Raw genomic sequence first — 17,509 nt, 5'->3', positions numbered from 1 at the left:
TATTATCCATGTTGTAGCATGCATCAAAACTTTCTTTGATAATCTGTAATTACTTTCTGTCTCCAAAAAAGGAAGTTAGTTTTGGATGAAATGAATTAACTAGTTTTTATATCTAATGTAGTAAAGAAAATTCAGGCAGAGATTAGCTGTAAGTGATGCCTTTAGTGGTTTGTTTTATTCATTAATGAAATAGAAATAAATAAAAAGCAATATAGGTCTTTCAAAGAAAGTTAAGAAATTCTTAGAATCCTGACCTGTTCACTGAACAGTGTTTGTACATTACAAATAGCTCTTTGAATAAAATGCTATGTCATTAATAACCTGTGGAGATTTTCCTCTGGAATCTGTTTAAATTCATTAATGTGATAACCACTTGTATAATAATTAATTTCAGATCAGTTTTAACCTAATAAGAGGTAATGAATGTTTTTCATAAAGAATTCTAAAGCATCAAGCACACTATAAATTATTTAGTGCAGGTTTCTTGGGGGAGGGTTGGTTATTTTGTGAAACATTGATTCAGTTAACAGATGTGTTTGAATCACTGCTATGTGTCAGGCATTTTGCTTGGTGGATAAAATGATAACAGCAGACAAATCTCTCATGTTACGACACCTATTCACTGTTTAACATCATTCATGAAATATGATATCCTAAATAAAACTAATATCAAAAATATGATCAAACAATAAGACTTACAAAGCATCAATCTTTTATTCATTAAAGTTTCTTTACTGATGTGGATAGAAATTTTTTTGTTTTGTTTTTAAAAATATATATACAGCATACTGATTGGTTAGTGTGCAGTTTTTAAAGTGATAGTACATGTATAGATTTGAATAACTACCACCATAGTCAGGATAAAAAAATAGTTCCATCTTAATTTTTCTCATTTTGCTCTTTTGTAGTCCAGTCCTCTCACCACTTTTGCACTTGGAAAACATTAATTTTTTCTCCCTGTCTGTAGCTTTGCCCTTTTCATATGCATAAAATCATACAGATTGTAACTGTTTGAGGGCTGGCTGTTTTCACTCAGTGCCTTTAAAATTCATTCAGGCTGGGTCATCCAGTTTGTTCTTATTTATTTTTAAATGGTGTTCCATTGTATGGGTATACCACAGTTTAGCTACTGAAGAACATTTAGATTTTTTCTAGTTTTGTGCAATTATCAGTAAAGCTGCTTTTTTGCTATTATCAGTAAAGCAGGTTTTGTGTCAGCACAATTTGTTGATTCTTTAAAGTAAACATCCAGGAGTTGCATTGCTGGATCATGTGGTCAATATATATATATATATATATATATATATATATATATATATATATATATCTGAAAGAAATTGCCAGAATGTTCCAAAGTAGCAAGCCTGTTTTCATTCCCAGTAAGAATTCATGAGAGTGCACTTGCTCAATATCCTTGTCAACTCATGGTGTTGTCAGTATTTTTTAAAAAATTATTTCAATAGATGTATTGGTACTCATTATGATTTAATTTCCATGTTAATAATGGCTAATGGTATTGATTGTACTTTATGTGCTTATGTTTTGTCTTTATATCTTCTTTCATGAAAGTCTTAAAATCTATTTCCTGTTTTTAAAATGTTGATTATAAAATAGATTAAAATTATTTATCTCTTATTGTTGAGTTTTGAGTTATTCATAAGTTGAAGCCAGGTGATGACATGCCTGTAAACCTGACTATTCTGGAGGCTGAGGCAGGAAGTTTTCAAGTTCAAGGACACTGGATTAACTTAATGAGACTGTCTCAAAATAAAAATATAAAGGATAGGCCGGGGATTTAGCTCAGTGGTTCTGCTGCTTGCCTGGCAAGCAAAAGGTCCCGAGTTTGATTCCTGGTACAAAAAAAAAATATATATATATATATATATATATATGGTGATGATGAGGATGATGATGCTGGTGATATAGCTTAGTCGTAGACTGTCCTGGGCTGCAATCCCCAGTAGCAAGAGAGGGGAACAATAAAAGAGTTCTTTGCAAGTTGAGATTTTTCTGGTTCTTGGTTGGTGATTTATTTTTTAAATTGTCTCCTGGTCCTTGGACTATTGTTTGGACTGTTATTTGGATCTTGGTGAAATCTTTATTTTCACATGCCTCTAATGATGTTATTCCTGAAGTAGAGGGTCACCTGTCACTTCTAGGAAGAGTTGGGAGTCTAACCTGTAAACTTTACCTCTGCTGATACCGAGTTGAAGGGAGTGTGCAGGGTTACTGGCTGCTGGAGGTGAAGTCTAGGCTTCTTACTCTGCTTTCCTTGACAGGGATCAAGGCTTTGTTTCATTTATTTCATTTTTTCTCCAGTGTTGTATGGCTGTGTATGAAATCTCTGTCCTGGTTGTCTGCTCTTTTCCTGGTTTTTGACTAGAGAAAGCTGATGCTCATGGAGGCTTTTTTTGGTCTGTGTCTGTTATCATCTCTGGGTTGTTGGTTTCTTCTCTATTACCTAGTTTGGGGTATTTGGGAAAAATGAAAACCCAAGGAACTCACTGCTCTGAGTTACACTTCTGGTGGTATACTTCTACTGCTGAGGTTCTATTCTATCTCTTCCTTTCTACCTTTGAGAATCATGCTTGCTTTTATGTATTATTTTTAGGATTTTCCTAGTGAATTATTTAATGACTAGCTTTTTTTTTTAGTACTGGGCATTTTTCTTAGTGTGTATTTTATTTTATGTAGTGCTTTTGAGACAGGATTTTATTATGTTGCCCAGGCTGGACTCAAGTGATTCTGCTGCCTCAGCCTCCCAAGTAGCTGAGAAGACCACCGTGTCTAGTTTATATTTTAGTTTTTATATTCTTTTAAAAATGGTTTTCTTGCTTTAATTTGATTAACTACATTTTTTTGCTTCTTGTCATGACCTCCTAATAAATTTCATATTTACTTTTCATTCTTTAAATGATTATTTTCATTGCTAATGTTTGAAACTAGGCATGCTAGACAGACTACTGCTGTGCTGTATCCCAATGTGCTGTATCCCAGGTTGATAAATGATTATTCTTGAGATTATAATGTACATCAGATATATGACAAAGTCTGAAATTCATCAGTATTTCTGTTTTCTTTTTTTGGTACCAGGGATCGAACTCGGGACCTTGCACTTGCAAGGCAAGCTCCGGAACCACTGAGCTAAATCCCCGGCCCTCTATTTTCTTACAATACAAAGATCTTAAATGCTTTAACTCTGATCTCTCCCTTAGTTTTATATTATGTTGTAATCTAGAATTGTAGTTCTCCTTTATTTTAGCTTCAACTCCTTTTGCCTATCGTTATGATTGCTTTACATAATACATGTTTATTTGGTATTGTGTACATATTTGCCATTGTCTTTCATCTTCATTGCCTACTTTTTCATATCTTGCTTTTGAGTTTTTTCTTTCTAAAATATATTCTTTCATTTAAGATCTATGAATAGTAAGTCATAACATGTGGAAATAATACTTCTTGGTTATCATGTTCATATGAAAAGTCTGCTGTTATTCCAAAGTTGTGATTTTTCTTACCAATCTGGCTGATTTATAGATTGTTTTGTGTGATATTCTGTAGTTTACCAACGTGTTTCTAAGTGTGAGTATAGTTTTACTTATTTTGCTTGCAGATTTTTGTTTCTTCTCTTAATCTATTAATTCATCTATTTTATGATTTGTATTTGGACTATTGTCCTCTATCTCACACTGCCCTTTTGTCGCTTCTTTCCTTGAAAATATTGTATTGGTTGCTTTCAGGACTTTTCATTCGAACACACTTCATAAACTTCTACTATTTTCCTTTTGTCTCTTTATGTAGTCCTTCATTTTACCACTTTTTCTTTTTCTATGTGCTACTTAATCTACCCATTGAGCTTTTAATTTCAATTATTGTCATTATTTTTATTGTTTTATTTAGTATTTCTAGATTTATTTGATTATTTTTCTTCATTTTATTTCATAATGCTTGTTCTTCTTAAATGTATGTTTATCATATTTTATCTTTAAAAACTCTTAAAGTTAATTATAAAAATAATTTTGAATTGTTCTGTTATGTCTTTTTCTTGTTGTACATTCTCCTATTTTGAGCAGTGTGATATGTAGACTCATTTATGGTTCCCAACTTATTCATGTATGTATTGGTATTGCCAAGTTTAACGTCACTGAGAATTACTTTTTTGGTGGTGTTTCTTCTATCCATTTTCTTAGTTATGAAAATCTCCCTTTGAAGGGTGTATGTTAGCCAGCTTTCTATTGTTATAAAAATTATCAGATAGTCATCTTATAAAGAGAAAAGATTTATTTTGGCTTCCAGTTGTAGAAGTTTTAGTCATGATCAGTTGCTCTTATTGGCTGGGGTTAAGCAGGATATCATGGCTGGACCAGGCTGGAGAAAAGCATTTCACCTCACAGCTGGGAAGGGAAAGAAAAAGCGGGAGGGACCAGGGCTCCATAGTCTTCTTCAAAGGCGTATCTCCAGTGACCTGAAGGCCTTCCTCTAGGCCCATGTCTTAAAAGACTCTACCACCTTCCAGTAGCACCATCCTAGGGAATAAACTTTAACACATGAGATACTGGAGGATATTTGAAATCCAAACTATAGCAAGAAGATTGTGTCAGTTGGCATCCTCTACTATACACTAGCCATACCAGTTTTGATATTATTGCTGATTCTTTATGTTTCTATAAATCTATATGGCTCAATTTTGAACCTAGTAATATGAGCTTAGGATTCTGACCTCATGTGGTTGACTCTGTCCTTCCTTCAAACTGATTGAGATGGAAGGGCTCTTTTCAATGGAACCCTGACTAGATAAGCTGAGATATTAAGGTTTTCATTCAACAAATTTTTGTCCTCTAACTTCTTTTAGTTAATACCAGTCTTGCCTCATGGCCCCATGTAGGGTCTTGGTTGTAAATTTCCATTTCCACTCAGATTGCAGAGTCTGAGGTACACTGCACAGTATTTGATCAAGTTCAAATACTCACCATGGTAGGTCAATGGCAATGTACTGGTAAAGGTACTTTGCTTTCATTGAGCATCTGGAGATTTACTATGACTTCATTCAGTGGTATGTAGTAACATTTTTAATTACTTTTTATCGAGTATATCTGCAGGTTATGAAGTGACTAGACAACTCAGGGCATGATTTTTAAAATCATACCTGTGTTTGTCTAAATTTTAGATATCTAACATGTTTATTACAATAAAGTTAACAAAAATCATTTACTTAAAACTTTTTTTCTAGATCCTCTTTAAAATTTAATTGCAATTTTTAGGGTTAGTTAATATGGATATATTTTTGCTTTTATTTTACCATTTTCAGTTCTATGGATTTAAAAATATCTATTACTTTTATTTCTTTGCTACATTATTCTCCAACTGAGATATTTATGAACCTTTTTATTTCTTTAATTTTCATAGAATGAATCTTCAAGAAGAATTGGATGAACTTAAAGTACATATATCTATTGATAAGACAACAATACAAGAATTGAATAGATGTATAGCAGAGAAAAGAGAAGGTAATTTTTATGAAAATATATACTTAACACAGACATTATTAAATTATCTCATTCATGAAGTTATGGTTTCAATTTCTTATAAGAATTTCTTACCTCTCTTTCTTTATCACATTACTCATTAATAAGTCATTAACATTTTTATCTTTCATGAGAAAAAATCAAATAAATAGAGTGAACACCTAAAATTCCTATTTTGGGCAAGCCTTATAATTTATTAAAAAATACAAAGAGAAATTGTATAAGAAGAAAAAACCCTCACTTTTATTGTTCATTGATAGTTTTCCTACTAATGTTCATTTATAGTTTTATAGGCAATACAGTGTAGAGTTACATTCAACATTAGTGATTCATTTATATATTTTTTTGACTTTACATTTATTATTTGATATCATTTAGCTGTCATCTATTTTCCTGCAATCAAAATCTTAGTCTAGAAGAAAACTTTGGAAGACTTCAAATTTATAAACTCCTTGACCAGTAGCCTGAATCTGTTCAATTATAAGGAATATATCAGTGCTCCAAATCTAAGATTATTTGTTCATTAAAAGTTAAGATACCTGTATTTATTATACAACCTCAGTACCTCATTAGAAAAAGTAAGTTTGATATGATAGGATTTTTAAAAAATGTAACCTGTTGCAGCCTAAGGATTGCCATTATACTTTCAGTTGTTGACCATTTATACTAAATAATTACTTTTAACTTACCCTGTGTTCATTTGTTTTTTTTTAATTACTATGATAAAATACTGGGAAGAAATCAACTCAAGGGTTAAAAGGTTTATTTTGAGCTACAGTTTCACAGGTTTCAGCTCGCTGCATTGCTCTGGTTCTGTGGCAGGGCAGAATGTCTGTCATGGCAGATAGCCTTGCCAGAGAGAAAGAGCCTGAGAGGAACAAGTCAGGAACTAGCTATAGACCCCAGGGTTACACCCCTATGATCTATTCCCTTGAAACAGACCAAACTTCCTGTTTCTATAGCCTCCCCAAAAGGCAGCAATTTAAGATCTGCTGTTAAATTTAGAGTCCTCATGATCCAATCACTTGCCAACTGCCCATCAGCTGGCAACCAAGTCTTTAAGACAGGGAGCCTTCTGGCATTTAAATAATGACCATAACATTCTTCTTCTGGCTTTTATGTCAATTATTGTTCTTGTTACTCTTACTTAGGTCACTAGTGACTTGTCAAAATCTATATTTGAACCCTTTTATTTTACACCTTTAAGTTATCATATTTCAAGCTTACTTCCTTATTGCCTTCTGAAATACTGTTTTTTCCCATTATAAACTCCTACTCTTTCCTGTATCCTCTCTGTCTTCTTCCATTGGAATTTCTTTCTTTCGTTTTGTTTTTTTGTTGTTGTTGTTACTAGGGGTTGAACTTAGGACCTTGCACTTGCTAGGTAGGTACTATGTGGCTGAGCTACATCCCTAGCTTGAATTGCTTTCTATTTACCTCTTAGCTATTGGGATTTCTAAGACTTTATTCTTTAATTACTTAAAAAATAATAACTTCATTATTAACATGCAGACATTAAAGCAATAAAAAAGCTAGTTCACAACCAAGTAAAAATCAAAAATTTTAATATTAATTATCACACAACTACCTCTTAATAGTTACATAGAAAGAAGCTTAATTACTTAAAAAGAATATCCCAATAGATGCTATTTTAAAAAGAAACTTACATGTATTATATATATTTGGAGCTAATCAAATAAAAAGAAACTTCAGGTAAAGGTAAATGAGCTGTTTTACTTGAGATAAATATCTCAATTTGAGAGATACTAATTTCTAAAAAGTCCCTTTATGTTCAAATATAAATGTTACAAAAACATTGAAGGTACAATTACTGTTTTGAAAGTATGATGGTACCTTGGTTCATGAACTTAATTTGTTATATGATTTTGGAAAAGATGGCCATGTTTGTGTTTGTGTGGGAAAGATGACTGCGGTCGTATTTGTCACCCCATGCAGTTTGCAAACAAAAACAAAAGTTTGCTAAATGCTCGTTTATGAGCCAAATTGTTTGTAAACAAGTGTTTGTAAACCAAGATACCACTGTATTTCAATTTTAGGGGCAATTAAAATTAGCATCTTGCTATGCAGCTGAAAACCCCATCATTTTTGTAAAACTTTTTTTTTGTTTCCCATACATCTTGAGTTTTGTTCATTAAATTATGTTTTAAAAAATGTGTCTATAACTGTATATAGCACAGTAATACTAATTTCCTGAATGTTAAAGTCTTATTACTATATATTATGGACTCAGTACTCATTTTTTAAAGTCATGACATTTTAATTTATGAGTTCCTTATTTTTATGTGTTTCTTGGTTACCAAATATAATTGAAAGTATTCTTTTTTTCAAAGGAATCAAAACAGCCATATTATAAGAGTCTACATGTTTGAAAATATGTATCAACTGTCTTTGTATTTAGGGGATAAACTGGCTGGGTATAATTTTATTGGGTCATACTTTCTTTTCCTCAGAACTTTCTAGATGTTATTCATTTTTATAATGGAGAGTTCTGTGACATGTGATATGGCATGGTGTCTTTCTCCTTCTATCCCCTCTGTTTTGGATGTAACTTGCTTTTGTGAAGTACATGCCTGAAGATTTACGTTTTACAGCTTAATAGTGAAAGTTTTAAATAAAATATATCTTGTTATAAAATATTCTAGATCACTTTCCTGGAAAATCTTTGCATTTATTATTTGTAGAATCTTCCAGTTTCCAAGGAATTTTACATGTATTTTTGTATTCTTTTCTGGTTTTTTTACTCTAGTTCAAGGACATTAGTTATCTTTATGTTAGATTATTTTTCTCTGACCTTCATATCTACTTTCTTTTAATTCTGTCTCAAAATTAAAAAAAAATAAAATAAAAAGGGCTTGGGGATGTAGTTCAGTGTGAAGGCCCTGAATTCAATCCCCAGTATCATCAAAAGAATTTTTTTCTCTTAATCTTTATCTTTTCTTCTGTAGTTTCTTCTGTCATCTCAAGAATTTCATTCATCAGCAATTGAATTTTTAACTGTATATTCTTTCGTTTGTTCTAATATTCTGTTAAGTCTTCAGTCATGTTTTTAGTCCTCTTCAAATATTTCCTTTGATGCTTTATTATCTCTTTCTGAGCTTATATTTTATTAATTTGGGTTTTTTTGTAAGTTCTTTTTAAAATTGTGTTTTCTTTCAGGTAGGATTTTACATCTATGTTTTATTAAATGTACTATATACTCCATCTACTAGAGAGTGTTTCCTCTTCTAAAAAGGATGGCCCATCAGTTCAAATTTTTGTCTGGCATCAGCCAAGAGCCTTGAATCTAACCAAGCCTAGTTGTTCTCATATTTCTTTGCTGAGAAACACCCCTGCTCTTTTCCGTTTCTCTCTGTAAATCTGTATTTTCATTTGGTGTTATTTTCTTTCTGCCAATAGGCCTTCTTTTAATACTTTGTGTAGTCTACATGGGCTGGTGATGAATTCTTTCAGCTTTTGTACACTTGAAAAAAAATCTATTTTCTTTTCATTTTTGAAATATATTTTGTTTGAGTATGAAATTCTATATGGGTAGATTTTGTTTTTGCTTTTTGTACTTAAAATTTTTTTATTCTGTTATCTTCTGGCTTAAATTGTTTCTGATGACAATTCTGTCATTATCTTTGATTTGTATATATTGTATCTTTTTTTCTCTATCTCTCTTCTGGTGGGAGTATGAAGTACTCCGGGCCTGTTTGACCTTTGGAGATTATTTCCTCTAGTCCTTTTGGATGGATTTTTTTCCTTGAACCTTAGTAGCTTTCTCACAGAGTGTGCTAATTCATACTTAGTTGAAGAACTGAGGAGAACCCTCTGTGGATCTTCAGAGCTCTCTGAGCAAATCTGTCTTCTGTGGTACTTTGCCCCTCGAACTCTAGCTTTCTTAGTTTTCTTGGATTCCAGGGCCTTGTCTTCTTAGTTCAGAAAGGTTACTAGACTTCACATACATTCCACATTCCTGTGCTGTAGCTGGAAGCTCTTTAGGGAGTAAACTGGAGTAGTTATAATACTGACTTCATTTGTTTGCCCTTTTAGAGCTGATAGTCGTTATGCTTACTGTCTGAAAGCTTTTTGTTTTTTTCATATATTTTGTTCAGTTTTTGCCCATGGAAGGGTAAATCTAGTCCTTCTGGGCTACTTTTATTTTTATTGAACATGTTTTCCCTGGGTTAAATTGCAAATCTATATGAATAGTAACCTCTCTCCATACATATATGCATTTTTCTTATTTCCTGCTTTATTCTCCCTAGTTGTTTTTATAATGGTATTATAAGTTAACCATGCCCTTCCTTTAAACAAACATCACCTTTCTTCTTAAATCAGTTTAACCTCCTCTAGTTATATTACTTGAACATCTTAAGTTCCTACCACACTAAGTGTATTTTTACTGATAATTAGAATTCATGAGATAATGAATCTTTAATGCAATTCCACAGTATCTGTGTCCAGAGCTTAGTTAAACTGTAGAGACCTGAGTGGCTGGACGTGTGGGTAGCTAATTTAAGACAGTAAGCCAAAATGAAAGTTACCATTGCCTTTGATCACTTACTGAGATATTATAGACAAGCTGAAATGGAGAAAGTGCTAAATCCCTATCTTCCGTTTTCTCCCATCGCACAGCTATGAGGGTTGTCTCACTGTTGTAGGAGCTCCAAATAAAAGGCTGTAGTTTTGTGAATCTAGTTGTGGGGGGGACAGAAAAGAAAAATTTTCAGAGTCAGAATAGGTTTCAATGAGAAAAAAATGTCTTCAAGTTTTCTTAGGAGGGTCTCTGCTTCTTAAGGAGGTCTCTGCAAAGAGACCTTCAGAAGCTTCAACTAAAGGGCCCTGGTTAAAGAGTCTTCCAAACTGAAGCACTTAGGGTAGGGATCCAGATGGTGTCGGCCTGGTCAGGGGCTCTTAGGTGCTGGACTGGGAAAGCCCCTCAACCTCTTGACTATAACTCCTTAAGAAACTGCAGTCTGTTGATTGTGTACTAAGTCTGGCTGGAGGAAATCAGCTCTCCTCTTCCAGGCCTGCCACATAAAGCCTTTGGAATTATCTTCTGTCCATCCTGAAGAGTCACACTCAGCAATTGACCAGGAGTTAGACTCCTTGATCTTTATCACAAGTGTGAGTAGGGAATTTATATTCTATATATGAAGGTAGAGAAAGTATTAAGAAGTTGCTGAGTAATCTGCCATTGTATGATTTAAAAGTATAAACCAATGAGAAAAAATATATGAGATGTTAGTATATATTGCAAGTATATGGCTTTCTCAGTGGTCTGCTTAAAAGTATCTGGTATTGTAAGAATGGATTGCAAATTTTAGACTATTGGCAATGAATTTTACTTAAAGGCAACATTAGGACTCTTATGGCATGTATCTAGATGTGTTCCCAAAGCTTCATGGAGTCATTGGTGGGGCTCTTCAGAGGTGGCTGGATCTATGATGTGTAATGCTAAAATCAAGCATATGATACTGGGATTGATTCTTAGTGTGATGCTAGAATTAAGGGTGACTGCTATCTGCCTTAAGGGTGGATAGCCTGTATAAAATATAAGAGACAGCAAAAGGGCTGCTATCATTGTCACTTGTTGCTTGCTGCTGCTTCGCAATTTTACTGCTTTGCTGCCTTCTGCCCACCATAAACTGTTTTTCCTCTGTGATGCTCCTCTGCCATGCTACCCTGCCTTGGAGCCAGCTAACTATGAACTGAACCCTCTACAAATTGTGAGCCAAAATAAACCTTTCCTCCTTTAACTTGGGGTGTCAGGTATTCTGTCTCAGCAACAAAGAAACTGTGACAAGGGCTTTCGTAATAGATGGGCAGCATACAATTTGAGTTTAGAATTTCTAGTAAATATCTCGTTTACTTAGTTTTAAATAAAGATTGAAAATGAATACAAACCCAAAAGAACCTGATGAGAAAAAAAATCAGATCTTGGGAAATAGTCATTTTATTTTAACTTAGAGATGTTAAGGGAACACTTTCAAATATGTTCAAGTTTTTTCAAATAAAGCCAAAAATTTCAATTATAGTATGTCAAGATATTCTTAGAATAATTGATATTAAATAATTCTTTATATTGATAATATACTGCATAGTCATTAATCTATTGAGAATGTACCTTTTACCTAAAATTTAAAGAGAATAAACATTTGTTCTAAATTCATGTATTACATTTTATAAAGAAAGGGAAAGTCAGACTGCAGCTTTGCTTTATACTGCTTGTAATTGCTATCTGACCTAGCATGAAAGCATTCATTTCCTTTATCGCTAGTCTTAAGATATATACTTCTTGAACTAATATTACTTGCTTATTCTGTGACTTCCTAGTGATACAATAAAGCCCCAAATCCTTTATCCTATTGTTATCTAACCCTTGCCTACCTTTCTGGCCTTTTCATTTATGTGCTTAGCCATATTTTTCCAATCTGGAATAAAAATATCTGCAAGATAATACCCCAAATCTGCTTAATTATTTAATATTCCTAGAGAGTTGTGTATGTTAGTTCCAGTGGGGCAGCTTCCTATCAAAGTCTGTTTTTGTTGTTTTTGTGTGTGTGTGTGTGTGTATTTGCAGTATATTCTATATACACTGTACATATAAAATATAAATATGTGTATATACATAAATGATGTATATAGTTTTGGGAGTCACTGCTGTTATGCTTAAGGTCATGCTTCCTCTTAGTTATTACATTAAATACAGAGTCCACCAAAAAAATATATACATACTTTAGCAGTTCACCATACTAGTAAATGTCTGGAAGCTCGTGGCCACCACTTTGAGCACCTCTTGTAATTGTAGAGGCCAAAGGTAACTTGTATTAATCTCATGATGTCTCAATAAATTTAGTTTTAAAATACTAATACAAGTTTTTCTTTTCCTGATGTATGCATTTTTTTGTGAACTATGTGTGTGTCTATGTATATATATAGACACACATATATAACATAACTAATGAAATAATAGATTAAAAACAAAATTTAAGATGAAGAAATTATTTTTGAAGAAATAAAAGTATTAACATCAGAAATATAAAATCAATTGAAATAAAAATAAATGAATTAAACCAAATAACTTGTAACATGAAATATACATGAAACCAGAAAGACGTAGAGTTAAACTTCGCAGTGCTAAGTCATTAAAATGTAAAACTAAGATAATTTAAATACTTAAAAGTAGAAAACAGTTTTAAATATTTAAACATTATAAACTAAAGAAGTAGCACAAAAGTTCCAAAAGAGTATATCATATAACTTTCACACTAAAGAAATTGATGATAGTACATTCAGATCTCTCTAACCCAACCCTGTGAATTAATGGAATCAAGGACCCCTGATTAATGACATTTTATTTTTAAGGCCAAGAAGACTATTTATTGGGTGAGATTTACATTCACAACAACAAAAAATGGAAAAGCAAAACAAACAATGAATCCTACCTATCCTCCTGTTTTCCCACCTTTCTTTGTGGAAAAAGATACTTTTCATTGTCCTGACGACATCGTTTCAGACTATCTGTGGCTGGTAACAAAAATGGACTACTTCTCTTTCAACTTTTACTGATGAAGTAGATTTTTTTCCCAGTACTTCTTTCTAGGTAAAGTCAAAAAAGGATAGGTTGAGTCTCATTGAAGATGTTCCAAGTATAACAGTCGTATTCAGATGAATAGTCACATGGGATAACTGATACTCTATCCTATCTACCAGAAGCAGAACTTACCTCTTGCTTTTTCATTGACTAGTAGTCATTTTTCAGAGGAGATAGGATATGGGTTCCATTTGCAGTTGACTGATTCACTTTTATCTTGCCCAAGGAGACAATGTCTAACACAAAAAATTTTTTTAAAATGCTGCATACCTATAATCCAGTATTCTGAGAAACTAAGGTAGAAAGTTCACAAATTTGAGCCCTGCCTGGGCAACTTAGCAAGACCTTGTCTCAAAAAAAAAATGTTTTGAAAGGGCTAAGGATGTAGCTTAGTGCAAAGGCCCTGTGTTCAATCCCTAATAAAACACACACACACACACACACAGACACACACAGACACACACACACACCCCTCATAATTTTTTTTCATGGCAGGCCTTACTAATTATTGCATTATTCCTAGTTCATTTATCTGAAACAGTACTACAAGTTGTTTTTATTCACACCTCTAACACTAGTTGGGGTCTTTTCCTCTACCTAACAAACTGTTCTTTGATTTTCTAGACCAGTGATGGCAAACCTTTTAGAGCTTTCAATGATAATAAACAGCCAGCTGTGGCACATGTGCCACAGGTTCACTACCACTGCTCTGGACACTAAATGGGTGTCCTATAGTCATTTTAGTATTAGTATTCTGAATACTTGGAACTGGTGCACAGCTAAAGGTTTCAGTTCTAAAAATGTGCCCCCACTTCAGATGCCTTTGACACGTCCATCATTATTTCTTATCAATCACCTATAAATTGGGGTTAACCACTTCTGCAGGCAGATTTGGTAGTTTGCTTTAATGCCTCTACAAAGGACTTTATTTACTACTACCAGTTTATTATACAGGGTTCACCTCAAAAACAGCTAAAGAGAAGAGATGTGTAGAGCCAGGTATGGGAGAAACGCAACTGAATGTTTCAACTCTTAAAGTCAAAAGCGAGTGCCTCTGGCAACCAGTTTCCGTTCTGAAGCTGTATATGTATATGTGCCCACCAAGTAACATGTTATTAGTATAAATTCTGGTATATTTGAAAAGAGCTCTCATGAATAACAAAAAAACCTCATGTTACCCAGAAAATTCCAAGAGTTTTAGAAGCTCTGTGTCAAGAATTGGAGACGAATATCAAATATATCTCTCTATATAATCACAAATAAAACCTGCACACTGTGGCTATTGTTTTTTCTGAAAGTGATATAAAAGTAGCAGTATTTTTAAAAAGAAATTGCCCATGTACACAATGACACCTGTTCTCTTTTCTTAATCTCACAAAATGATTTGACAAACAGACTTCCTTTTTTTTGATACCGGGCATCGAACTTGGGACCTTGTGCTTGCAAGGCAGGTGACGGAACCACTGAGCTAAGTCCCCAGCCAACAAATAGATTTTAAAGAAGTTTGTATGGGGAGCATCATATAAGGTCAGGAAAAAAGATAAATTTTTCAAAATAGTGTGTTAATATTATTTAAAAGAGAAATCATCTAAAAGGAAACCTAAGCAGTAAAAAGCTGGAGAAGCTAGATTAATTATTACATGTAATTTTGGGGCTCAGGAAGCAGCACCCTTAAAGTATGTTTTGATGTGCTACCCACTTTGAACTAAGGGAAATTGCAAGGCTTGAGGAGCTGTGTAGAGTCAAGGTTTCTCCAACCTTCCCTGGTTTCCAGCTTCCAAGCTCAGGTAGAGGCTGTCTCTGAAGTTTGCTTATTTGAGTGAAGGGATATTTTTTAAGAAACCAGGTGTAATTGTCTCGGGGCTCCCTTCCTAAAATCTCATTAACCATGGAAGATTAACTCATAGAAAAGAAGACTAAAAGGTGTCTATCTTTTTACACTAAAGGTATCATGTGTTCTTTTGAAGACTGACACCTGGGAGACCACCTGCATGGTAAAACAATCTTTGTTGTAATGGAGGGGTATCTTTCACCTTTGTCCCAGGCTAAGGTCTCTTGTTCAGGCCCAGTTCACCTAAAAATCACTTACTGCCTACAGCTCCTCCTTCTGTTTCCTTTTACCCTGTGAGGAGGTATTGAAGTTTTAATTATCTGGCCCATTTTTTAGTTTTCATATTTTGTATGGCTCCAGTGCACATGTGCATATTTTTTTTTGTATTAAATTCTTTTATTGGTACATTGTAGGTATACAACACAATTAGATTTCTCATTGAGAACTTGTACCTTTACATAATGCATCTTGGTTCTTATTTTTTCCCCATTCCTAGCCCTCCCTTCATGCCCTCCACCCTTCCCTATTTACAAAGACTTTATTTCCATTTTTTCCATTTCTCATCATTTTTTCCTTTCGCTCCTTTCCTTTCCCCTGCCCCTCCCACTACCCCTACCCCTTTGGACCTTTTCTTCCTATTTTACATTATCGATTATTCATTCTAATCAATGGTACATTTTAGGTATACAATATAATGACATTCATCATTGAAAATTTGCACCTTTACAAAGTCCCTCTTGGTTCTTATTTTTCACCCTTGCCCAGCCCTCCCTTCAACCCCTTCAGTCCTCCCTATTTACAAAGATTTTCTTCCTATTTTTCCATTTTCTCATATTAATCCCATTCCCTTCTATCCTTTCCCCTAGCCCTCCCACTTCCTTCCCCTTTGCCCCTTTTCTTCCTATTTCACATTACCTATTATACATTTAATCCTTAGTTACACTTTCAGTTTCTCACACCAGAGAAACTATTCAGTATTTACACATGTGTGTCCTATTTATTTTGCACATGTGCATATTAATCAGTGTACATTCTTTCCTGTTAATCTGTCTATTGTCAGTTTATTTCAGCAGCCTTAAAGTTTTGAGCCTTCAGAGGGAGAAGGAAGAATTCCTTTTGCCTCTACAGTAGCCAATAGGGTTAAAAAATATAGGAAATTGAGTAAGTTTAAACATTTATGAATAAATAAAGATAAAAAGGAAAAATGGAGGAGAAACTCCTAGAAAGAATATAAAGCAAAATGCATTTTTGTAGTATTAAAAATTAAAGCATTTAAAACTAAATATAGTCAAGTGTATTAGAGCACACCTATAATCCCATAACTTGGGAGGCTGAGGCAGGAAGATCACTGCAAATTTCAGGTCTGCCTGGGCTACTTAGTGATTTCAAGGCCAGACTGAGCTACATAGCGAGACCCTGTCTCCAAAACAAAACATTAAAAGATACCCTGAAGTATTGACAGTATATCTCTATAAAGTAAAATACTTGGTCACTAAAAGAACAGAATTATACATTTCTAAATGGTTCCTCTTGGTTCATTTCCCAAATTCAATTCTGAGATCTCAAAGAGTAAAAACGAAGAGATAGAGAGTGGGTCTTTGTTCCTTATCACGCCCTGGGCATAACTGCTTGGATATTCTTTATAAAATCTAAGAAGGTGAGAAACAAACTTTTCAGCAAATAGCCACAGATGAACATAGTTAGCCAGTCCATCAGTGGGCCTTGCACACATCCAGGACTAAAACAACTGCAAAGACAGTAATTTAAAATTAATCTTTAGTGTTTATTAGGTATTATTGTTTATTAGATATTTTTAGACATCCATGCTTTTTGAACATAGGACTGTTATCTTATTTTTAATAGTAACTGTTTCACAACGGTAGCAGATATTTAAATGACTAGCACAGATGAATCACATTTGCATATTATTTCTGTACTGCTGAAAGAGCCTTGTAAATGAATGCAGCACCATGGTGTTAGGGGATTAGAAAAAGAAACTTGGGAACTGATAGATTATTATCAAGGTAAAGGTACTTATTCCCTAAGTTGAAAATCTTACCTATTCTAGCTTTTATTATCCCTAGGATAGTGTTCTATTTATTTCATGAGTACAGAAGTTTTAATTGGGTGTGTCATGTTTCAAAGACAAAAGAAATGCCTAATTCACTCTAACAAACTTGTTAGTTACTGTTTATACCAAGAGGATTTCTACTCTACAGAGAATAATATTATTTTCCTTTTCCTTTGTTGATAAATCAAAGTTTTACACTGACCTACAGCAGTCAAGCATACTTGAAAGTCAAATCATCTCAGTCTAACATAGAGATGTATCCTTTCAGCTTTATGTATTGTTTTTGCCCCCATTTTTAAATGTTATGTTTCCAAAATGATTCAGTAAGAAAACATTAAATTTGTCACTAATTTATCTGATAAGAAAAAGAGTTTTAGGTTTTGATGAATTTTAATTTTAATATTAGAAGATATTTTATGATTACTTTTTTCCTTTAAAGTTGTTAAGTTACTTGCAGATTTTTACTTGGTTGGAAAGGTTTT

General features: G+C 33.4%; 1 protein-coding gene across 13 annotated transcripts in view; it reads left to right on the top strand.

The window, feature by feature from the left end:
* The window catches only part of Cntln (centlein), a 553,090-nt gene that overhangs the window by 226,049 nt on the left and 309,532 nt on the right, over positions 1-17,509 (top strand). For all 13 annotated transcript variants that reach the window (XR_015440059.1, XM_087183859.1, XM_087183868.1 and 10 more), the window contains one exon: positions 5,407-5,507. Coding sequence is in view for 12 of the 13 variants with exons in the window: in XM_087183859.1 (XP_087039985.1) it covers positions 5,407-5,507 (101 nt within the window). In the remaining variant the exon portion in view is untranslated. The remainder of the gene's footprint in view (positions 1-5,406; positions 5,508-17,509) is intronic.

Source organism: Heterocephalus glaber, unplaced genomic scaffold (genome assembly GCF_053883595.1).
Source record: "Heterocephalus glaber isolate CG9 unplaced genomic scaffold, H.glaber_assembly_v1.0 deba00001481, whole genome shotgun sequence".
Lineage (NCBI taxonomy): Eukaryota > Metazoa > Chordata > Mammalia > Rodentia > Bathyergidae > Heterocephalus > Heterocephalus glaber.
The sequence above is the reverse complement of the archived record's forward strand: the minus strand, read 5'-3'. Positions and strand labels throughout refer to the sequence as shown.